Raw genomic sequence first — 25297 nt, forward strand, 5'->3', positions numbered from 1 at the left:
TTAGGTGATAGCTTCTTAGTATAACACCAAAAACATAAGCAACGAAAGAAAAAATAAACCAGACCACCTCAAAGTTAAAAAAACTTTTGTGCTGTAAATGAAACTACCAAGAAAGTACAAAGACTATCTACAGAATAGGGGAATACATTTGCAAATCATGTCTGGTAAGAGACTTGTATATAAAATATATAAGGCAGTATTACAACACAACAATAAAAGACAAATCGATTTTTACAAAGGATAAAGGATTTGAATATATATATATATTTCTCCAAAGAAGATATGTAAGTGGCTAACATGGGAAAAGATGTTCAAAATCGTTAGTTATCAGGAAAATACAAACTGAAACCTCGAGATGCCACTTCACACCCACAGGATGGCTATCATCAAAAAGACAGAGATTAAGCGTTAATAAGGATGTAGAGAAGCTGGAATCCACATACGCTGCTCATGGGATTGTAAAATGGTACAGTCATTTGGAAAATAGTTTGATGACTCTTCAGAATGTTAAAAAAAAGAGCTATCATTTGACCCGGCAATTTCACTCCCAGGTATATACCCGAGGGAAATGAAAGCAAGTCCACAAAAAAACCTGTACATGAAAATGCCTGCATCATTATTCATATTAGCCAAAAAGTGAGACAACCTAAATGTCCATCAACTGAAAAACAGAGAAACAAAATGTGATATATCCAGATAATAAAATATTATTTGGTAATAAAAACGAATGAAGTACTAATACATGATACAATATGGATTAATCTTGCAATCAATAAGCTGAGAGAGAGAATCCAGTCATGAAAGATCACATGTTGTATAATTCCATTCATATGAAAAGTTTAAAACAGGCAAATCCATACGGACCAAAAACAAGTAGTTGCAAGAGAATGAGGGAGGGAGGAATTGAGAGTGATTGCTAATGAGTATACGGTTTCTTTTAGAGGGACAAAAATGTCCTAAAATTAGGTTGTAGTGATGGATGCATAATCTTGTGACTATAACAAAAAACATTTCGGGCCAGCTGCGGTGGCTCACACCTGTAATCCCAGAACTTTGGGAAGCTGAGGTGGGTGGATCACCTGAGGTCAGGAGTTCAAGACCAGCCTGACCAACCTGGTGAAACCCCATCTCTACTAAAAAAAGACAAAAAATAGCTGGGCATGGTGGCAGGTGCCCATAATCCCAGCTACTCTGGAGGCTGAGCTAGGAGAATCGCTTGAACTGAGGAGGCAGAGGTTGCAGTAAGCCAAGATCAAGCCTTTGCACTCCGCCTGGGAAAAAGAGTGAGAATCTGTCTCAAAAGCAAAAAAAATTCATTGTACACCTCATGGGTGAATTGTATACTATGTAAATTATATTTCACTGAATTTTTTTAAAAGGCACCTTAAAAAAACAGCAACGCAAGCTACAAAATGGAAGAAAATATTCATATTACATGTATCTGACAAAGTATGGACTATATAAAGAACGCTTTCAACCCAAGAATGTGATGATAATCCAATAAAGATTGAGCAAAAGATCTGAACAGACATTTTATAAAAGAAGATATACAAGTGGCCAATCGGGGCATAAAAAAATGATCAACATGATTCATCATCGAGAAATGCAAATTAAAACCACCCTGCGATATCACTACACCCCATTAGAATGGCTAAAAGTGAAAACCTCAAGGGCTAGAAAGAATGTAGAGCAACAGGAACTGACATATACTGCTTGCCAAAAAAAAAAAATGGAAAACAATACAACCACTTTGGAAAACCATCAGGCGGTTTATTAAAAAGCTGAACACAACATCTACCATATGACCCATTCATTCCACTCCTAGGTCTTTACTCAAACATGCATGCACACAAAGACCTGTACATGAACGTCCACAGCAACTTCACTCATTAGAGTCCCCAAACTGGAAACTACCCAAGTGTCTATGAATACAAAAGTTTAAAACACGTGGAATATTCAAAAATAATGGAATACTACTCAGTAATAAAAAGGAATGAACCACTGAGACATGCTACATGGATGAATGTCAAAATAATGATGAGTGAAATAAGCCAGACACAAAAGGTACCTATTATGTAAGTCAATTTATATGATATTTTATAAAATATAAAATAATCTCTCATAAGTAAAGTAGGTCACTGGTTGACTAGGATCATGAATGAGGAAGAGAAGACTTCAAAGGGGCCCAAGGGGTCTTGAGTGACAAGGAAATTTGCTGTCTCTTGACAGTGGTGGTGGCTTTACGGGTATGATTCTCTCACATTCATCACTGAAGTGTCCATTTAAACGGATACAGTGACTCGTATGTAAATGACACCCCAATAAAGTTGATTGGTATAATGAGAACCAATAAAAGAATACAATTTAACATTTTTAAAATTAGCATATCTAATTTTTTGCGTAAATAAAGCTTCTGAACTACTGCACAAATTTTTTTTCCTTAGGTAATTCAAACATTCATTGCCTCTAAATTGGATTTTGTGATTAATTTGTGCGACAATCTCATACAAACCCCCAACGGTTATTCCCACCCTAATTCCTCTCTCAATTACTAAAAATTCTTAATGAGTGTGTTCCATATTAACGAGGTGGGTTTTTTTGTTTGTTTTTTGTTTCGAGATGGAGTCTTTCCCTTTCGCCCAGGCTGGAGTGCAGTGGCACGATCTCAGCTCATTGCAACATCTGCCTCCCAGGCTCAAGCGATTCTCCTGCCTCAGCCTCCTGAGTAGATGTGACTGCAGGTGCCCACCACCATGCCCAGCTAATTTTTACATTTTTAGTAGAGACAGGGTTTCACCATGTTGGCCAGGCTGGTCTCGAACTCCTGACTTTAAATGATCTGCCTGCCTTGAACTCCCAAAGTGCTGGGATTACAGACGTGAGCCACCGTGCTGGGCCAATGAGGTTTTTTTTTTTTTTTTTTACCTAATACAAAAGAAGGAGGAATTCCTTGACAGAAAAAGCTCAGGGAGGGGCAGGGATAGCAGTGTCCTCATATGATTTCCAGGCTTTGTTCTGAGGTTGGTTTTGTTCCAGACATTTTTATATTTTTATGTCAACCCATATTTGCGATAACTTTTGTTGGTAGTATACAACCCCAAGTTGCTTAGAAAGGCAAATTCTAAATCGACTTGAACTTTATCTCATAAAATTAAAGACCATCTGTAGAGACACAGTGATGAAATGATACAGATATCCACAGAGAAACCACGTGTACTGAAGACCAAATATTGTGAGATTACTTCCTATCCTTTTCTCCTTCAATACTCACTATAATCCTCTAATGAAAATATTATTATCCCCATTTTCCCATCATGGAAACTGATACTCAGAGAAGCCCAGTTATTTGCTCCAGTTCACCTGGCTAGAAAGAGTCAGAGCTGAGGTTGACACATTTGAGGTGCTTTAACTGATATTTGGTTATAGTTCCATAAACACAAAACTTAAACAAGTAGATCCATATAGCTTTGGATTTGAGGATTAGTAGTTTTTGCATTACCAATGAAAAAACACACATTTAAATACACGGCTAACATTTTGCGGGGCATTTGGTTGCCACTGAAATCTCATAATCTTCCAATTGGGCAATAATATTTGATGAGAAAGTGATGCGCTTGCATCCTTATAGAACAGACTTTGCATAAAGCAAAGTCACATGAACTTCTAGGGCATGCTCCCAAATTTGAGGAGAACTAGCGCTCTCCAGGAAAAACCAGAAATACGGCTAATTGTAAAGCAAACAGAAGAACAAGGAACTAGAAAAGACTACACTTAGGTAACTCGAGTTAACGTGGAATCAAGCAGTAAAAAAACTTCTTTGACTTATATCATGGCTGACTATAACATATAAATCTCTAAAACTGCTAGTCACCACCTAGAACTGCCATTTGACAGAGAGAAATCGTACATATGCTTCTGGCACAGACAGCTTTAAAATATTTATACAAAAATATCATAACCTACAAAAATATTTTGAAGATCATGAAACTAAATGCACCGATGAACACTTATTTGCATCCTAACATGATCCCAAGTTAACGTGTTGCTTAAACATTCATAAGGAAAAGAAAAATCTACGGAAAAGAAATTGTGAGCCTAATCATCAATTCTACATATCCTCGACAATCCAAAGTCTCAAAATCATTAGTAAATCATGAAATTAAGTCTATATTCTAATCTTCAACAAAAATCTCCTCAGTCATTAAACTTAATCATATGATGTTCCAGCATTTATTTATTCAGGTAATGGTTAAAGCATAATATTGACTGACACAGTTTCTATCAGTTAATTCTACTAAATGTAGCCCTGGGATATTCCTAGGAATCTTATCACTTAGAGTAAAGCATTTATGCAGGCAGGGAGGCTAATTTCAGCTTAAATTTTTAAAAATGCACGTTCAAGTAAAGTCTCTATTCGAATATCTGGCTTTCTGATTTCTTCCCTCTTTTGGTAATCTCCAGTGTTAATGGAATGCAAAGATAACCTAATGAGGGGGATAATGTCATGGTCTGACACCAATTATACTTCTCTTATGTCTGGCACAAATTCCCTTTTCAATCACATGTGCTCTCATCTGTCAAAGGAAGAATACAAGGGGAGAAATGGTTATACGCAGTTACTATCTGCTTCCCTCCCCCGGCATCCCTGGAAAGGATGACAAGGGAGGGAGTTTCTCCTAGAGACAGGAGCAAAGTGTACCTTACAGTGGGCCCACCGAAGTGTCTTCAGGCAGCCATATTTGGCCCGGGCATATTAGAAAGCAAAACAGACACCCTGCAACAGGAACGTCACATTCACTGCTGAGGCTCTAGGTTATCAGTCCAGCCCAGCAGCTGCAGGCTGGTTCAAGGGAGGCCTGTAGACGCCTGTGTGCAGCCCACCGTCTTTAGTTGGATACAGGCCTCTCTAGTATCCCACAGGCCTCCCTGCTCCCTACTGCCTTACCTGGCCCACTTCAATCATTTCTTTTCCCACCTGATCCCTTTAGACATTGGAGTTTGCAAGTTGGCTCAAAACTCATCAATCAAACAAGGTACTTACAGCTGCATGACCAAGTACAAGTGATTTGGGCTTTCATAAATGTCTTCCAGGGCAACAATATTTTCATGCTTAATCCTGAAAAAAAAATAGACACAAAAAATAGTAAATACAATTAGATAGGAAAATGTTTCAAAACAGACAGCATTGTAGGAAAAAGTTACAAAACAGAATCCAAACTCCTGAACAAAAACATTTCAGACTTCATAATGTTGTCCCCAAACTTTTTCCAGACCCATTTCCTAACAGTCCTTCCCTGATCTCCATTCCTCTTCGTTCCTAAGGCTCAATACCCTACAGTTTAGCAAGAGTGAATTAACTACTGTTGCTTCATGTGAATCCCAGAAATGGGCCAAACCTATTATCTCGTACAGCCCAACTCAGAGGGCTGGGCCGCTGGGCAGAATTGTCCCCTCTTCTGTTGTCTCCCAGTGGCCATCATGGACTTGCCTGACCACTTAATTATATGAAAATCTGTCCCCCATGACAGGCATATGTCAGGGAGCAGGGAGACCTGGTAAGACACTGGAGAATATATATGCTCCAGGGAACAGTTTCTCTGGCATGTTCATGGGGCCAGTGTAAGGAAAAAAAAACCAACCAGACTCCCTCATTGGGGTTCATGTCCCCCCACCCCACCCCACTACCAAATGTCACTTCAGCTTCCCAAGCAAACTAGATCAGTGCTACTCAAAGTGTGGTTCTCAAACAGGCAGCACCAGCATCTCCAAAGAGCTTAGTAGGAATGCAAATTCTCAGGCCCCACGACAAGCACAGAGTATGCAAGTTGAGGGCAGAGCCCAGGATTCAGTATTGTAATAAGATGCTCAGATATTCTACATGTGTAAACTAGGCTTGAGAAATACTGTATTAGACCAGCGCTGCTCAAACTTCAATGTGCAAATGAATTGCCTGGAGATCTGGCTCCACTGCAGGCCCTGAGTCAGCAGGTTTGGTTGGGGCCTGGGAGGCTGCATTTCCAACCAGCTCCCAGGAGATCTTGGCAGTGCTGATCTGCAGATCGCACTCTGAATAACCGAATTCTAACTAAAGAACAGGGCAGAAGGAAACAGCCAAATTCTAGCCCTTGGCACTATCCATTAAGAGCAGTTTCTGCTCAGAATGTAAGGCTTGATATTATTTAAAGCATGTGACAGAAAAAAAATTATTTCATTACTCAAGGTGATAATTAGCTCTTACCATAAGCCTCTTATTGAAATGACTGCTGAACCATTTAAAGACAAGCACGAATACGCAGATTCTTGTGAACCTCCTGAAAGCTAGAACTACATTATTCATTTTGTTTGCTCCTGGTGCCTAGCACAGATCTGCTTAATAAATGCTTGCTGAATGAATGAATGATATTGAAAGGCTGTTGCCGCTAAACAGCAAGAAACCTTATTTAGTTAGGAAAAATGGAAACCATTTTCCTAAATGTGTGATGTCTTCCCCGCGAAAAGAAGTTTATAAGGTGGAAAACAAACAAGAATATTATCTTCTTTTTGAGATGAAAGAGAACAAGATGATTAACAAAGACTGGGAAAGCTTTTCTTCGAATTCTACAGCTCGTAGTAGTCAATGCAGTTGTTTCGCAGGAGCTAAAACAATAGATTATACTAAATTCACCTTCCACCTGATTCCAAAGAGTAGAGTCTAATTATTTTTCAGCCATAGTTTCTACAGGGCCTGAGCAAGATACTGTCAGCCATATAGCATATGAACCAAATAAACTATGCCACCAAGGAAACCAAGAGCTTAACTTGAGACTACCAAGATCCTACAAATCGCAGCATTATCATTATTGGATATACCTAAAAGAATATGCCCACAAAAAGTAGGCATCACATAGATTTTCCCTTTTTGGAAAAATTGTTTTAATTTGCCATTGGAATCAATCACATGGTCACAAACATTTTCTTTTAGTCCAGCTCATTTGAGTTAATGAAGAGCCTAGATTTCGGGAGAAATAGGAGGAATGGGATTATATGAAGAGTGGCCAGAGAAAATGCACGGCACACAGTTACATCTGAATTGTAGCAAAACAGTGAATACTTTTGTAGTTTAAGTACCTCCCAAGTATTGCCTGGTTGTTTATCTGAAATTCAGAGGTAACTGAGCATGCTGTATTTTCACGTGCTACATCCAATCACTCTGCTTACATCACTCAATCTCCAAATTGGGTTTAGAGATTGGCACCTGCAGCCCTGGCTTGCCTTGGAGGTTGAGTCAAGAAGGCTGTCTGAGCCCCAGAGTCCAGTCAGTCATTCAGATTCAACAATAACACAAAGCACTTGCCTAGCCAACGTTGCAGACCCCAATAAATTAGGACTACAGTCCCCTCCTTTGATACATGGGATAGAGAATTAAAGCCTATTTAACCTGCTACGTCTTACATGAGTGCTGACTAGAAACTGCTTTTAATCCATTGCAGCATTCCAAAGAAGTGTTGCACAGGACAATCCCAAATAGCAGTTTCACAGTGGCTGGAAAGACACTTTATTCATATCTCTCCATCAACCAATCAAGCAATTGTCATTTGCTGCGTTTCTGCTATGTGTCTGGAAGAAAAGAAAAATAAAAAATAAAGTTTTGCTATCAAAAAGCTTATCATCTAGGCAGAGAAACCGAGGAAGAAATTAGAAAAGAATCAAATGCTGAATTCTGTAGAATTGCCTTTAAGTTCAGAGAAAGCAGAGCTCTGAATGGGTCAGAATTATGGACAAGGCCTCAAGAAGATAATGGGAGTTGAGCTGGAATGAGTAATGTTTGAATAAGCATACTTGACAAATTTCAAATAAATCCTAAAATGGCCTTTTAATGTCTCTTAAGAAAAGTGGTTTAATTAACTTGGAGCTGTTCAAACATGGTTAAAAAAAATTATTCTGGCCTCCCACATCTGTTCTCAGGTACTTTATTCCACCCTCACATTCCTTACAATATGCAAAAGCTGAACGTAAAGTTTTAACATTATTTTAGCGCATGAGTTATTTTCAAAAAATGCCATATGACTATCCATGCATTTAGGACTAGGGCACAAACACCAGCTGAGGGCCTATTCCATGCAAAGGCTCACTTCATGCTCAATTCTCTCTTTTCATTATTCATTCAATAAATATCTGTTGGGTGCCTTGCCATGATCAGGCACAGTCCTAGGTACTCTGAATTCGGTGGAGAACGAGACACAAGAAACGCAGTCTCAGCCCTCCTGGTGCCCATGCAGAGGCTGCAGCTAGAACGCTTCTCAGACAGCCTGTCTCACATTTACCAGAAATCAGCTTCCTGGTCATTGGTAATGACTCCTAGGACCAACAGAGAACTAGCTTCCACCTTCTTTCCATATATCCTGCACAGATTTGAGGGATATAATGCCTCTGCTTAGTCTTCTCATTGCTGACCTGTCTTCCTACAATATGGTTTATATTCTTCTCATTGCTCCATCATCACTCATTTGACCAGACTCTAGCATTCAGATCTGGAAATACTGATCCCAGGGTAAAATACAGTATCATGAATATGGTATTAAATAGTAAAGTAGAGGCCAGGCACAGTGGCTCATGCCTGTAATCCCAGCACTTTGGGTGGCCGAGGTGGGCAGGTCACTTGAGGTCAGGAGTTTGAGACCAGCCTGGCCAACATGGTGAAACCCCATCCGTACTAAAAATACAAAAATTAGCTGGGCGTGGCGGCACGTGCCTGTAATCCCAGCTACTTGGAGGCTGAGGCAGGACAATCGTTTGAACCCAGGAGGCGGAGGTTGCAGTGAGCCGAGATCGTGCCATTGCACTACAGCCTGGGCAACAAGAGCAAAACTCTGTCTCAAAAAAAAAAAAAAAAAAAAGGAAAGTAGAACTAGTAATAACCATCATGAGCTGGATATTATACTTCCACCAAAAAAACCTAACAAGTTCATTGTTGTAGTTTGGAGCCAATGGATAACCACTGGCACACAGAAAATATAAACTCCAGGTAGGTAGGGATTTTTGACTGTTTCACTACTGTCACCCCAGTGCTAAACAAAGAGCATGGCACATAGTTAATTATTGAATATCCAGTTTAGGGCCAATTAAATCACCAGATCATTTTAATCTGAACTTCTACCAAACACAATCTCCTTTTTTTTTTTTTTTTTGAGGCAGAGTCTCACTCTGTCGCCCAGGCTGGAGTGCAGTGATCTCGGCTCACTGCAAGCTCCGCCCTCCAGGTTCACGCCATTCTCCTGCCTCAGCCTCCCGAGTAGCTGGGACCACAGGCACCCGCCACCACCCCCGGCTGATTTTTTGTATTTTTAGTAGAGACGGGGTTTCACTGTGTTAGCCAGGATGGTCTCGATCCCCTGACCTCGTGATCCGCGCCGCCTTGGCCTCCCAAAGTGCTGGGATTACAGGCATGAGCCACCGCATCCGGCCCACAGTCTCCTTTCTTGCTCGGGTTGATATTGTGAGAGCTTAATGTCTTCACCTTTAGCTTCATTAAATCCAATCATTCTGGATTCCATGCAGCATTTCAGATGATCAGCAGTGTTCTGAATGTTGATTGACTCATCTATTGCTCTTATTATCCCTCCCAACTTTGGGCCATCTGTGTATTTGGTACATATCCATCCCATGTGTCTTCATTCAAATTCCTAATTAAAATTTTAAATGGAAGGTTACATGTCAGAGCTCCATGGTATTCCACCAGAGACCCCCATCAAGATAACCATGACATTAATCAGCTGGCTTCAATTGCTGTCTAGCTGCAAATCTAGCAGTACCATCATCTAGCCTGTGTTTTACCATCCCATCCATAAGGAGACAATCAGACGCTTTGCAGAAGTAGAATTCCTCAGTTCTACACACCACATAATACTATTTAAAAGGGAAATGGGATGTTTGGGAAGATTTGTTCTTAGTAAACCATGTTAGCTCCTAGCAACCACTACAGTCTTTACTAAATGATCACAAACCATCTGCTTAATTTTCTGTTCCAGAATTTTGCTGTGCATTGAAGTCAAGCTTTCCAGTCCATAGATCTCATCTTCCACCCTTTATATGTTTGGGAATTTTGACAACCTCTCTTACATTGTTTTCTCAAACATTTCCGCTGTGACTCTTCTGTGATAAGTGCAATTTCCTCGGTGCCCTGGGATGTCACAGATCTAAACCTACTGATGAGCTAATTTTATAACTTTTGTTAGGCCTTGCTTACATTGCTGTTTTATTATACCATTTATTGTTAACTATGTGTTAAGACTGCGCTAAGTATTTTTAATTATTTCATTTACTATTAACAACAAGCCTATGAAGTAGGTATTATTTTCTCAATTTTTAAAAGAGGAGAAAATAAGGAAGGAGACTGAGATCCCATGAGGCTAAGTAAGTATTCCAAGATCACAGAACTCATAATTGTCATTGCTGAGATTCAATCTATGTCTATTCTCACTCCCAAGCTCATGTTAAAGCAATTATGCTATAACTTAACTAAGTTATGAGAATATCCAAGAGCTCATATAAATTCAGTTATTTCTATAAAATTATAACATCTAAAGTCAAAGTATTAATGCCATCATTAACAATGTAATATCCACTTCTGTGGGTGCAGAAATTTGTTGAATTATCTTGAATCTAGTGGATGTGCTCAAGATAATCGGTTGTAAACATCCTAACAGATGAAATTCCAGTGGGTCAGACAGAATCAGAAAAACAGACGTTGAAAAGCAGAAGGAATAGGGAGAAGTCCAGAGTAATTAGAAAGAGGCTCTCCTTAGCCCGTATCTGCTAGTGTCATCAAAAAAGAGTATCAAGTGAACAGAGAAAAGAGGCAGAGATGCCAGTTATAGGCAAATGGAAAATGGAGATTCTGTCAACTAGCACAGTGAAATCCCAGAGGTCAACACTCTTTCCAAAGTATGGCCAAGAGGATCTTCATCCATAAGGGATGTTGACTCTCAAACAGCAAAATGTCCTGAAATGTGCATAATTCAAAGCCATAATAATGTCACTGAAAACAACTTCAGGTGATAAAAAGAACCTCAACTTAATTTTCATCACTTATCATTTACCAGGCTCAAAGTAAGTATGAGTTGACACATCTATATACAGAGAGAAAATGGTTTATATGACAACCTACATGAAAGCCTCCATAATCTCCAATGATGCACAGAAATGGATAGAGGGAAGTGGGTCCAGGCAGAGCGAGTCAAGCTGAATGGGAAAACAGCACATGGGCATTGAAGCAGACTTCTGCCCATATAGTAACTGACAGCCAAGCAAGAAAACTCCAGAAAAAGCCAAGAAAACATTTTAAAATTAATTCATGCATAAAAAATAACTGAAACCAAATGTACAAGTAGGCCCCGTTACAAAGCCCCCAAGCTTTGTAAGGGAACATCAGGACCCAGATGGTCGTCAGCCTGCTACTGACTACACGTGCTTCTGTGGAGTGAGAGTAACATCTTCCCCTCCGGCCTCATGTTCCCCAGTTCAAGGATCCACAAATTTTTAACTCCATGGCAAATGAGGAAAACTTAAGAAAAAGAAAGAAAAAGCAAAGCACAAAAGAGGAGAGGAGAAAAAAAGTTCAGCATTTCTCACTTTTTCCATTCGATCATTTTACTGATCTGCACGGCATCCGTGGCAGCAATTATGAGGTATTCAGAGGAGGGAAAAGACCACAAAATGCCTTTCCTTGCTATTGCCATTCTCTAGTAATGGGCATTGACCTACTTAGGTTATGGATGCCAGATGAAGACAAGGGATGGAAGAAAATATAATCGGAAGGGAGAGACAAGAGTGAAACTGATTATAAGAGAGGATGAGGTGGGGACAGCAAGGCACAGACTGCCCTGCAATGTGCAAGGAGGAAGTTACGTCAATGAGCCGCAATCAGCTTCCGGTCCGTGTTTCAGACACTTCCGGGTTCACAGTCTAGTCTGGGAAAGGCCTCTCTCCCCAGGCAAAGGCCATAGAGGACCAGGTCTTTCACTACCCACCACTGTCACTCTAAGCAGCCCAGAAAGCTGAAATTTTATTCACACAAAAAGAGAGGCGTGGTTCCCTGGCATGGAATTGCCTCAAAAGTACTTGAAGAATATAGTGATGTCTTGGCAAACTCTCCTGTTTATTTAAGTAAACGCTTATGTTTTTTCGAAACTGAAAAAAAAATCATTTCCTCCTTACTAGGGTCAAATTCTTGTTTTCTCACATTTTAAGTAGTGTGGGAAATAATGCTGAGAAAATTGGGATATTGTCAGTCACAAGAACAGTGATAGCACTGAAATATTGGCCAGATGGTATTAAAAGTAATACCTTTCATTATTAAAATAAACAGGCATATTGGCAGGTGTTATTTCATTCTGCAGCAGCCTTATAAAGTAAGCATTATTATTCCTATCTCACAGATGATCACTCACAGTTTATAACCACTTAATTGTTCTCCCCAACTCCCTCTGGTCTCACTCTCTTCCTATCCATTTTCCATGCCGTCTCCTGAGTGATTTCTCCAAAATATAAAACTGATAAAACTTCTTAGCATGAAATCCAGCACTGGCTCCCTGTAGTACAGGCAAAAGTTCAAACAACTTGCATGGCTTACAAGTCACTTGTTACTTGTGAAATGGGAAAAGTTCCCTTATCCTACTCGCAGGGCGTGCGACAGGGGGACTGGCTCACTTCCTCAGTGCCAGCTGTTGATAACCCTAGGGGAGCACGCAGACTGGCAGGTTGTGGGCCTCCGATCCCACAGCAGCATCTAGGGGTAAATGCTTACAGGACCAGAAGCCCCAGTGGGCGTGTGTTACAGGGTGCTCTTTTAGTTTTGCCATCTGTAAGCGGCTTGTGTTAATCAGCTCTATTAGACCCTTTGCCTTATCACAAGGACAGAGGGCTTTCTGCATCCTGGGCTTCTTGCCTTGGTGTACCGGAAAAATCGGATCACACGTGGGCTTGGAGAATGAGTGCAAAGTTTTTTATGGAGTGGTAGCTCTCGGTGAGCTGGATGGGGAGGCCAGAAGCGAGATGGAGTGGGAAGGTGGTTTTCCCCTGAAGTCGTGCTGCCCGGCGGCTGGGCTCTCCTCCAACTGCCCCAGCCAAACTCCACGTCGTTCTGCTGGTCGATGGCCTGATGGTGTCTTCTGGTGTCTGTGGGTCTGCCGGTGCATTCCTCTCGATGTCCGGCCATTTGTGTGCGTGCCCACTAGGATCTCAGGGTTTTTATAGGCACAGGATGGGGACATGGTGGGCCAGGGTGGTCTTGGGGAATGCAACATTTGGGCACAAAAACAGAAATGCCTGTCCTCACCTAGTTTCCTGCGCACAGGCCTGGGGGTGGAGCCCCAGGCATGGACAATGACTTCCCCTTTCCCAAGCACTTCCCTGCCCCCCTCCCCTATCACTTGGTCTTTACTTGCCCATCCCACATCATCTTCCACCCTACCCCACATCAACATTTTACTGAACCCCAGCAGCTCTCGCACACCCCGCCCTCCCCAGCCATGCACACCTTCGTTTCTGAGTGTGCTCATCACTCTCCTGTCTTCTTATGAAAATACTCATCCTTTAAGATTCAGTTCTCTATCACCTCCACTGAGAACTCTTTGCTGTTTCTCAGCACCCGTCATCTTGCAGCACCAATCACCTTTCCTCTGGGTCACTCCAGTTCTTTTTTTTTTTTTTTTTTATGAGACAGAGTCTTGTTCTGTCACCCAGGCTGGAGTGCAGTGGCACGATCTCGGCTCACTGCAACCTCCACCTCCTGAGCTCAAGCAATTCTCCTCTCAGCCTCCCGAGTAGCTGGGATTACAGGCACATGCCACCATGCCCAGCTAATTTTTGTATTTTTAGTAGAGACAGGGTTTCACCACGTTGGTCAGGCTGTCTCGAACTCCTGGCCTCAGTTGATTGGCCCGCCTCAGCCTCCCAAAGTGCTGGGATTACAGGTGTGAGCCACCGCACCTGGCCTACCCCAATTCTTTGATCACCTTGCTGTCCGTACTGCATTGTATCCAGGTATCTGTTTGTGTGTAAATGTGTGTGTGTATTTAAATGATCTTACAGGCAGAGTAAAACATCTAGAGGGATACATATCAAACCAGTGGGTAGACACTTCGGAAAGTACTAGAATAGGAGAAGATTCTCACTTTCCAGTTTTTCCTCAACTGGGGCTCTTCATCTGAACCACAGAATACAGAAAATGATTCAAGTGACTACTTTCTCAGTCCTCCAAGACAGCACCATTCTAGCTGCAAAGGAGAAAGTTAATTTAGTGTAGACAATATATGTCTTAAGCATTAGGGCTTCATTCTCTCACTGAACCCAAGGATAGTCAAGTTGCTAAATGGTTGCATTGCCCAACTTTTACAGAAAGGTGCTTTTATTTGTTTATTTATTTTTATGAGACAGATCTCACTCTGTCACTAGGCTGAAGTGCAGTGGCACAATCTCAGCTCAATGCAACCTCGACCTCCTGGGTTCAAGCGATTCTCCTGCCTCAGCCTCCCGAATAGCTGGAACTATAGGCACGCACCACGACGCCCAGCTAATTTTTGTATTTTTAGTAGGGATGGGGTTTCACCATGTTGGCCAGGATGGTCTCGATCTCTTGACCTCGTGATCAGCCTGCCTCGGCCTCCCAAAGTGCTGGGATTACAGGCGTGAGCCACTGTGCCTGGCCAGAAAGGTGCTTTTAAAAAGTTCTTGATGAAAATCACTAACCAAGTTCACCAAGTTTACCAAAATATATCCATAAAAGTGTACACAAAAAGAAATGCATACTGATTAGTGGAATTGCACAAGCAATCAAGAGATTAGCTTGTGTCTTAGCTCTGATACATCTAACTGCAAGACTTTGAACAAGTCATTAAATACTTTCTGATTTGATTTCCTCATTTGTTAAATGAACATCAAAATATGTCATCTGGTTATTTATCTATCCACATGTACATAGATGTGTTTATGTAAAAACATACACATACACACACACACACACACACGTAACATATTACTGTATCTTTAGAGATCTTGTGTCATAGACCATAGACCACTTCAGGAAATGAGCAGAATTCAAAATCCTAAGCTTCAAATCACCTCTCTTTGCTGCCAGAAGATGGAGCTATACTCAATGGGCAACTAAGGAGCCAAGACTATGATACCTAAATCAACTAAGCTCTTAAGTCTGTAAGCTTGTTTTGTTGTTTTTTAAAGATTAAGTACCACATGTTGATACTCATTGTGAAATGAGTTTTTCCTTGAATCCTTATACACAAACAAATGACAATAAAACCCTTGTGCACAAATTGCAGTTTTTTTTCTTTTTCTTTCTTTCTTTTTTTTTTTTGAGACAGGGTCTCTCACTCTGTCACCCAGGCTGGAGCGCAGTGGTGTGGTTTCAGTTCACTGCAACCTCTGCCTCCCAGGCTCAAGTGATCCTCCCACCTCAATCTCCCAAGTAGCTAGGACCACAGGCATGTGCCACCACACCCAGCTAATTTTGGTATATTTTTGTAGAGATGGGATTTCACCATGTTACCCAGGCTGGTCCTGAAAGTATTTTCTTAAGAGCACCCCAGGCCTCCTTAGTACAATGCAGCGTACCCAGTGTGGGGGCATAGCCAGCACTCATATGTGTAGGGATGCAGTGCTGGAGCCTGTAATGGTCCCACAGGAGGGGCATCAACGAGTTGGTTCTGTCTCTGACACTATGACCACATTCTGGTCACATCACCTTCCTGGGTCTCAGTTTTCTTGTCTAGAAATCAACCAGCCAGACCAGAAAGTCCCCAAGGTCTTTTCCAACTCTAACAATCAACGAATCTAAACTTATCATGAGGCAAAGTGCATTAAGGTATCTATGAGAACCATCAACTTTGACTCTAAGTCCATATTCAGTGTTCTCTGGAATAGTCCTTGCTACACAGAAGCCTGGTGACAACTTGTGCATCAACAGGTTCTTCATCTGCACAGACAAGTTTGTCAGCTGGACACAGAACAGAATTTCCTTGAGACATGAAGTTGTTTACACAGAAAAGACCTACTTCTCCTTCTCCCACATCAGCATCCACAATGCCTGGACTAATACAGAAATGCCCAAGTGATTTGCTCTCGTCTAGAATGGCTCTAGAGGTCCAGCTGAGGCCTGGTGGTCTTTAGACCAAAGGAGAAATAAGTTAGGTCCAATTCAGTGTGAAAAATCCAGTGCTTGGCACATACCAACACTCAAAGAATGTTTATGGAAGAATGATTGAATGAATGAATGAACAATTAATTCTCACCTTCCAAAAGTCTTACAGACTCCAGATATTCCAATGCTACATAGCAGAATGAAAAAAGGTTCTAAGATTTGACTGTGTATTTCTTTCCTATTTCTGTTACCATCCATGAGAAGTTACCAGTGAATGGGTGATACAGTTTGGATATTTTTTCTTGCGCAAATCTTATCTTGAATTTCAATCCTCAATGCTTGAATGTGGGGTCTGGAGGGCAGTGTTCAAGTCATGGGGGTGGATCCCTCATGGCTTGGTGCTGTCCTTGCAACAGCGGCTTCTTGTGTGGCACCTCCCCCTCCCGCTCTCTCTCGTTCCTTTCGCCATGTGACATGCCTGCTCCCCTTTTGCCTTCCATCATGAGTGTAAGTTTCCTGAGGTCTCCTTAAAAGCCGAGCAGATGCTAGCACTATGCTTCCTGTACAGCCTGCAGAACTGTGAGCCAATTAAACCTCTTTTCCTATAAATTACCCAGTCTCAGGTATTTCTGTATAGCAATGCAAGAACGGCCTAATCCAATGGGTCCCAAGCTCAGATACGTGCTAGAATTATCTGAGGAGTTCCAAATGTACTAATGACTGGAACATTTTTGGAGATTATGATTTGATTGGCCTGTGGCGTGGCCTAGGCATAACAAGTTCTTTATAGTTTCTCCAGTGATTCAAATGTGCAGCCAAGTTTGAGAACCACTGGTAAGTCATTTATTACTAAATTACCGAGAATCTTAGGTCATGGGAAAGGATTCAACTTCAGATACTTCAGAGTTGGTAAATTCATGGCTTCCGTGCCCATTTTAAATTTATCCAGGCTGAATACATTTATTTGATAATAAGTCTGATTTTTAAAGGTAAGATCCAGGGTGTCCTAAGGATAAAGATTTAAGGCTACATGGCCAATCCATTACTCTTCTCAGGATAAGAATATGAAAAAAATAACATTTCTTAGCAAGTATAATAGTATTAGCAACTAATATTTCTTAGCAAGTAGTATTAGTAATATTTCTTCTACTATTTCTTAGCAAGGCTTTGAAACACTAACACATTTAAAGGAATATTGTCATTTCCTTCTTTGAATCTTTTGGTAACTTTTTGTTGAAGGGTAATATATATTTCTGTGGATATTTTAAACATGAAAATAAGCACCGGGAGTCTTGGAAAACATTAAGGTGTTTACCCGCCTTGGAACAGAGATTAACTCTTGTAGCTTGGATATCCTAGCTTCACTGATGTGAGAACACACATACACCAAATCACCTTAGAAAGGGAAATCTCTGAAAGCTTGTTTCAGATTCACTGTGGATGCTTACAACGTGAATGTAGAAGCTATTCCTGTATGAAATACTGTTAGTGACACAGAACCGCTGGGGTATATCCTGCAGCTTCCTCACATACTTTGTACCCCAGACTGAAGATGCTGGGCTTGGATTCAGGAAGCATCTTCAAGCCTTCTAGCTCTGAACACTTGCATTTATACGAGGATAAGTAAGTGGAAGGGAACCAAAATAATGCACTGGAATTTATCGGAAAGGTATTGTTTCTTTTTTCTTTCCTACCACTAATGTCCTGTGCTTTTTCTGTGCTGATACCCACATGGAAGGGTCCATATTTCACAACTCAAACCCATGACTATGTCAAGCCAATAGGCGCCCTGAAGAGCACCTACTGAAATTGGAGGACCCAGGGCTGCTCTTTTATTCAAACAAGATAATGAAGCATCAGGAACACAGGCCAAAATGATCCTAGGCATCGCACTAAAGCTACTGGGGTATGGTAACATTTATTTGGAAAGTGAGAAGCCAACTGTAAAAGAAAAAAATGAGATGAAAATAGTAAGATGAAAAACAGAGAGGGAAGTCTGTTTTGAACAACCATCTAATATCAGTTCACTATCAGACTTAGATTGAACTTATACAGTATAATGTTCCTCATCATTCTAGGAAAGTGCCCACATTCAAAGATGATGGTGCAGAACTGAGTGTTCTTTAATTTTTGCACATCAGTAATTAATGCTGTCACATGGTCGGCTCAGGTCACACTTAGGCTTCAGATAACCAGGCACATTCCAATGGAAGAAAACATCTTGCAAGCACTCGTATGTTGGGAATGAATGAGGGTGTCTGTGGTTCATTGTATGCGTGTTTTTAAATACAATATCTTATTTTCTGATCATCTCTATCAGTGTGCATAATAAGGACAACTCTGTGCTATGGTTTGAATAATTGTTTCCTCCAAAACTCACACTGAAATGCAATCCCTAATGTGGCAGTATCGGGGGGTGGGGCCTTTTAGAGGTGATGAATCCCCAGGGTTCTGCCCTTATGAATAGATGAACCCATTTGGGGATTAATGGGTCATCACGGGAGTGGGCTGGTGGTTTTTTACGAGGAAGGGAGACCTAAGCTAGCACATGAGCATGCTCAGGCCCCCAGCCATGTGATGCCCCACAATGCCTCAGGACTCTGCAGAAAGAGTCCCCTATAGCAAGAAGGTTCTCACTAGATGCAGCCCCTCCACCTTGGACTTCCCAACCTCCACAACTGTAAGAAACAAAGAAAAGGTCCTTTATAAATTACCCAGTTTCAGCCATTTTGTTATAAGTTATAGAAAACGAACTAAGACACCATATTCTTTCTTAAGAAAGAATTAATTTCTTTGTAACTGAGATAAGAGTCACAATTAGGAAGAGCAGCATGTTTTGCTTTGTTGATTTTTTTTTTAAACGAGGGGTGTGTAATACACATCCACCTCTCCAAATCGCAGTTTTATGATAGATCAGTGTTAAATGCTGAGGTGGTCTGAGCTTATAGTTTTATTATATCCTGCTAATAAAAGATTATGGTCAAGGATGTCAACTCAAGAAACTTTCCAGTGTAACCTCCAGGGCTATTTGCAAATTCTCAGGAATGACATTACAAATAGGTTGTGGCTAATAAACTTGTTACTATTCACCTAGTTTTGTGTTTTTTTTTTTTTTTTTTTTTTTGAGACAGAGTCTCGCCCTGTCACCCAGGCTGGAGTGCAGTGCTGCGATCTCTGATCACTGCAAGCTCTGCCTCCCGGGGTCACACCATTCTCCTGCCTCAGCCTCCCAAGTAGCTGGGACTACAGGCACCCGCCACCACGCCCGGCTAAATTTTTTTTTTTTTTTTTTTTTGTATTTTTAGTAGTGACGGGGTTTCACTGTGTTAACCAGGATGGTCTTGATCTCCTGACCTGGCTCCTAAAAAGCCAGATTCATTCCCAGTCTCGTGAAGCCCCGCGGGGATGTGGTTAATCCAGGGAGCCTTAGGGGAAGCGAACTCGAATCTGGGGAAGGAAGACTGGCAGGTGTGGGACCCTGCAGTAACGGTGTGGGGCGAGATGAACCCCCGATGGGTTTTTTCCCCATGTATCCTTTTTCCTCTCTCTTTTTATCCTTGTAGAGTGAGGGATGATGCTGCTTGTGGACTAAGTGTCTGCAGAACTAATGTTTTTGGTAACAAATAAACACATGAAAGCTCTGTTTAATACAACAGCCACTTGCACATCACAAGAGAATGCGGCACAAGGATGCTCCAGCTGCGCTGCAGATTGGGGCAGGTGGAGTGGGCAGGGGAAGGGCAGGGAGGGCACAGTCTGTTACAGTCCCCGCTGCCCTTTCGCGATGTCCCCTGCACATGAGAGCCCCTGGAGCAGCATCGTGGCACATTGTGTGCAGACAGCTCACAGAAAACCCACAAACCTAGGCTTCATAAAACACAGAGAAGGGACCCAGGAGTGCCAGGCATGAGGCTAGGCGGCAGGGCCCTGAAGATAGCTGAAACACAGTCTCTGAAACCAGGTGGCTCCCAGGCCAGTGTGAGAAGACAGATGTGTACGTAAACATCATGACACAGCACGACCAATGTCCTGCCAGAGAGCCAGACACAGGGCTATGTGGGCACAGCCCTGCCCTGGCATCTGAGCCTGCCCCGGGCTGCTCCTCAGGATCAATGTGCGCTCCAGTCTGGGCTGGTGAGCCCTGCACAGCAAGGCAAAAGAAAAGAGCATATCAGAGAGAGGGAACTGCATCAGCAAGGGCAGAGAAGCGTGAGGGCGCTGCAGCCAAGCAGAACACTCAGGTGGAGGGCAGCCCCTCCAAGGGCAAAGGAGGGACTACTGTGAGGGGCTTTGTCACCAAGGTCACCTGTGCGGGTTTTATCCTAAAGGAACTAAAAAGTAATATGCCAAGTGTAAAACTTCAGCTCCAGAAAAACTAGTGGTGTTTTCTCTTGCAGAGATGCTGAAGTTGAACACTATGAAATCGTTCCTGGGAAACCCTGCTTGAAGTCCTGATCCTCTCGCTTCCACTCATGGGGTCACTTGAAACTTGGAACTTCACTCTACTCCACTTTTAATTTCCCAAGTGAAAAGTTCATATACACTTTCCTTTCATCATAAGCAAGTGGAGAAAGTCGATTTGACCAGAGTGTAAATGTCGAGATTTCCTTGGAGAATGAGTTGGAGTTAGGAGCTCTTCAGAGGTAATGATGGCAAAATGCATCCTGCAAAATGTCAACTTCATTACTCTTTTCACCAACATTTTTTTTTTGTTTCTAAAGAAAAGGGGGACTGTCAGAGGAAAAAAAAAAAAAAACATGATCTGTCATTATCTGGGGTTTCTTTCTTTGGCGTATTCCTATATCTCCAGAATTAGAATACCATTGACTGAATACCTGTGTCTTCAGAAAATACCCTGTGCATGTCTGAAAGATTTTCTCCTCTTTAACAACAAACGCCTTGAATGCAGAAGGCACCAGCTACGTGGTGGAATTTCCATGGATGCAGAGGGGACCAGCCTTAACCCATATCGAGTTCCCATGGGCTCCCCCAGCACACAGCTCCTGGCCATTTGCCAGCCGGCCTCCCCTTTCTTTCAGACACACGTCCATCTATCTGCTGGCTCTTTTCTTCTTATCTTAACATTCACTCACACTTGGAACCTGACAACACGCGCAGAGTCAAGATAATGAACTCTCTGTGTAAACTGCCTCTCTGTGTTAGCATGTACCCCAACTTGGCAAAGCACAGACTGTAAAAGATATCAAGTTGCTGGGTGTGGCAGCACGCACCTGTCATCCCAGCTACTCGAGAGGCAAAGTGAGAGGCCTGCTTGAAGCCAGGAGGTCAAGACCAGCCTGGGCAACATAGTAAAACCCGGTCTGTAAAAACATTTTTAAAAATTAGCTGAGCATGGTAGTGGGCGTCTGTAGTTCCAGCTACTCAGAAGGCTGAGGCAGGTGGATGACTTCAGCCCAGGAGGTCAAGGTTATGACTGCACCACTGCTCTCCAGTCTGGGCAACAAAGCAAGACCTTGTCTCCAAAAAATTCAAACAGATGCCTATTATACAAAATGTCTTCAGATGAACAATAGCCCCTGATCTCTACACATACTAAAAAAGGATCTTTGAAGTGAAGATTAAATAAAAAGACAGACTGGGTGTGGTGGCTCACACCTGTAATCCCAGTACTTTGGGAGGCTGAGGTGGGTGGATCACCTGAGGTCAGGAGTTCAAGACCAGCCTGGCCAACATAGCGAAACCCCACCTCTACTAAAAATACAAAAATTAGCCGGGCATGGTGGCGTATGCCTATAATCCCAGCTACTTCGGAGGCTGGGGCAGGAGAATCGCTTGAATCTGGGAGGCAGAGGTTGCAGCGAGCCAAGATCGCACCACTTCATTCCCGCCTGGATGAAAGAGCAAAACTCCATCTCAAAAAAGTAAGTAAGTAAGCAAGCAAGTAAGTAAATAAATAAACAAACAAACAAACAAATAAATAAATAAATAGCAAGCGAAAGACACTGAAGTCCATCTAGTGGAGTAGCCATTACTGATCATCAATCTCTCTGCGGAGCACTGAAAACATAACCCTTACCAACTCTTACCCAGTCCTACTGAAACGCCGTCGCTAGGCAGGGGGATCTCGGGAATCAGGAACATTTTTTAAAGTCTCTAGTAACTCTAATGATTAGGTAAATCTGGAAACCAATATTCTAGCCAGCCCTCCATTTACAGATGGGAGAATTAAGTGAGTGCCCCACGAACTCTTAGCTGGTCACATAGCTGTATGTCCTGGAATATAATGTCTTTAAGGTCTATAAAAAATAGCTTTTTTATAAAGTTATGAATCAAAACAGCAAATGATTCAATATAGAATGTTCTACCCTCTACCAGGTTTGAATTTTGAATTCTTGGACTCTTTGCAAGATGGCATCATGGCAAGAGTGGCCTCCTTGACGCTTCGCATCCTATCTCTGACCGTCCAGAACTTTGGCCTGCAGATCCAAGCTCCATCTGCACACCTGCACACAGACCTGCCTTGGCCTAAGGACATCCCATCAACAGTGCTGCTGGCTCTCAGAAGGAAGGACCCAGGAAGCAGTCCATATGGGCCCCGGAAGTGCATTCAAAGTCGCTTCAGAAGAATTTCTGAGGTCAAGAACTTCTGAGGAAGCACCCACCCACAAGCACTGGGTGGAAAGATGTCCTTGGCCCTGTGTCCTTCACCCTGCAGACATCTCACTCCATGGGAAGGGCATGGCTGGCTCACCGCCAGGACAGAATCTCCTAAAGCAGGGGCTCCTCTTACCCAGGTCTAAGAATGGAACATTCTTCTGAAACACAGAACAATTCCTGCCCAGCTGAAAGTCAGCCTCTCTCCCTCTCAATATATATTTATAGATGGAAATATGTATATATATTTTTACAACAACTCCTTTTCTACAAAGCATTGGTATACAGAAAAATTTTAAGGAAACTGTAATATGTTTCTAAAGTAAAAGACTAGGCTGGGGGGCCGGGTGCAGTGGCTCATGCCTGTAATCCCAGCACTTTGGGAGGCCGAGGCAGGTGGATCACCTAAGGTGAGGAGTTCGAGACCAGCCTGGCCAACATGGTGAAACCCCCATCTCTACTAAAAACACAAAAATTAGCCAGGTGTGGTAGCAGGTGCCTGTAATCCTAGCTACTCGGGAGGCTGAGTCAGGAGGATCGCCTGAACTGGGAACAGAGGTTGCAGTGAGCCAAGATCACGTCACTGCACTCCAGCCTGGGCAACAAGAGTGAGACTCCATCTCAAAAAAAAAAAAAAAAAAAAAAAAAAAAAGACTAGGCTGGGCGAGGAGGCTCACATCTATAATCCCAGCACTTTGGGAGGCTGAGGTGGGTGGATCACGAAGTCAGGAGTTCGAGACCAGCCTGGCCAACATGGTGAAATCCCATCTCTACTAAAACTACAAAAATTAGCCAGGCATGGTGGCACATGCCTATAATCCCAGCTACTCGGGATGCTAAGATAGAAGAATCGCTTGAGCCCGGGAGGAGGAAATTGCAGTGAGCCAAAATCGCACCACTGCACTCCAGCCTGGGTGACAGAGTGAGACTCTGTCTGCAAACAAAATAAAAAATAAAAAATAAAAATAAAAGACTGCAACACAACAACTGAACGATAAAGAGTTTTTAGGCAATTGAGTAATGTCCTATAATTGAGTTGGATTCTGCTATTTCTTTTCTTGTTCAGTCCTATGTTTTTGGTAATAACTATCACTTACTCAGAGCTTAGTATGTGCAGGATACCAGGCTAATTACGTTTCATTTCAATATCTTATGTGGACAACTGGAAACCCTAGGGGAGGGGTCTGTTATCCCTATTTTACAAGGAGGAACCAAGATGCAACGAAGTTCGGTAATTTTCTCAAGGTCTCACTGTTAGCTCTGTGGCACATCTTGGACCGAAACCTATGACTGTCTCATTCTTAAGCTCACTTCTTTCTGGCCCCATCAACTGTCTCTGAAATGAAATGTGGATATATTTCTCCACGTTTCTTTAAGATGAGTAATTTTCTTCCAGAGAAAAAAATGTTTACTATTTCTGTAATATTATAATAATACAAGCTATGTAACAAGATTTGTAAAAATTTCTGCTTTGTTTGTAATTGTGGTCAGAGATGGTTCTCTTTGGAGCCATAGAAGTGAGACAGAAGCTATGAAACATTAAGGTGAAAGAATATTCAAATGCTGGCTAACATTTTAGGAAATTATTATCCTAACATAACTTTCCAGGGGAAAATCTTTTAAAATCAATTATAAGAATATTTAGCTTTGGAAATCAACTCCTATACTAAAGATGCAAGTTTTTATCCAGCTTCCGCATAAAAAGGATTGACAGAATTTTTTAAAGTAAGTAATTCTTCCCATAGCAATTTATTTTCTGTTCAGCAGAAGAGCCTAAACAGAAATACTATTTACAATGTTTCAGTTACTTTAAAAAAAAACTAGTCATTTATGAGAAATTACAGAAATTCTTCCAGTAGTATGAAAATAGTTTAAAGTCAGACAGCCTCATGGTGAAAGAAGAGAAATTAACTTTTACATTTTCTTAGGAACATTGATCTCACAGGCAGCATTTTTAGATGCATCACTGCCACGTTATTTTTTAAATACTCAGATGGTGTGGCAGACATGATGGCGGTGCCCATCAGCCGTCCAACTCTCTTTCCTTTGGTAAATTCTTGATTTTCATTTGGTAAGCCACATCACCCCCACACAACTTGTGTTTTGGGGAACGCTAGCTCCACCTCTGCGTAGGACTAGAGTACTTGGCACCAGCCTTAAACCAAAAAGCAATGGCTCTGGACGTCACTGGCAGCCATCTTGTGACCCCAAGAAGGAAGTGACTGTGTAACGGAAGTTGTGGAGAGCAGGCAAACAGCAGGGCTCAGACCCAGCTCTTCATCTCATTGTTTTTTTTTTACTGAATCTATTCTAACGTAAGCCCACCCTATCTCTGGGAGACCAGATACGTCAACCAGTGAATCCCACATATCACTTAAGCCGATTTGACCTTTGTACTTTGTTGCTTATGATCAAGGACATCCTAATTGATACAAACAGCAAGTGAAAACGTTCACACACTTCTTACACTGTTCCATAAGTATAAACAAAAATGGAAGTGTATGTCTTATGTGGGCTTAGAAAAAAAATTTTAAATAATAGCCCAATAAT

At 41.9% G+C, this 25297-nt stretch overlaps 1 protein-coding gene across 12 annotated transcripts in view; it reads right to left on the bottom strand.

Moving 5' to 3' along the window:
• The window catches only part of CAMK1D (calcium/calmodulin dependent protein kinase ID), a 489400-nt gene that overhangs the window by 161917 nt on the left and 302186 nt on the right, over positions 1–25297 (bottom strand). For all 12 annotated transcript variants that reach the window (XR_010113808.1, XM_055296616.2, XM_055296615.2 and 9 more), the window contains exon 3: positions 5042–5116. Coding sequence is in view for 11 of the 12 variants with exons in the window: in XM_055296616.2 (XP_055152591.1) it covers positions 5042–5116 (75 nt within the window). In the remaining variant the exon portion in view is untranslated. The remainder of the gene's footprint in view (positions 1–5041; positions 5117–25297) is intronic.

The sequence above is a fragment of the Symphalangus syndactylus genome, chromosome 10 (genome assembly GCF_028878055.3).
Source record: "Symphalangus syndactylus isolate Jambi chromosome 10, NHGRI_mSymSyn1-v2.1_pri, whole genome shotgun sequence".
Taxonomy (NCBI): domain Eukaryota; kingdom Metazoa; phylum Chordata; class Mammalia; order Primates; family Hylobatidae; genus Symphalangus; species Symphalangus syndactylus.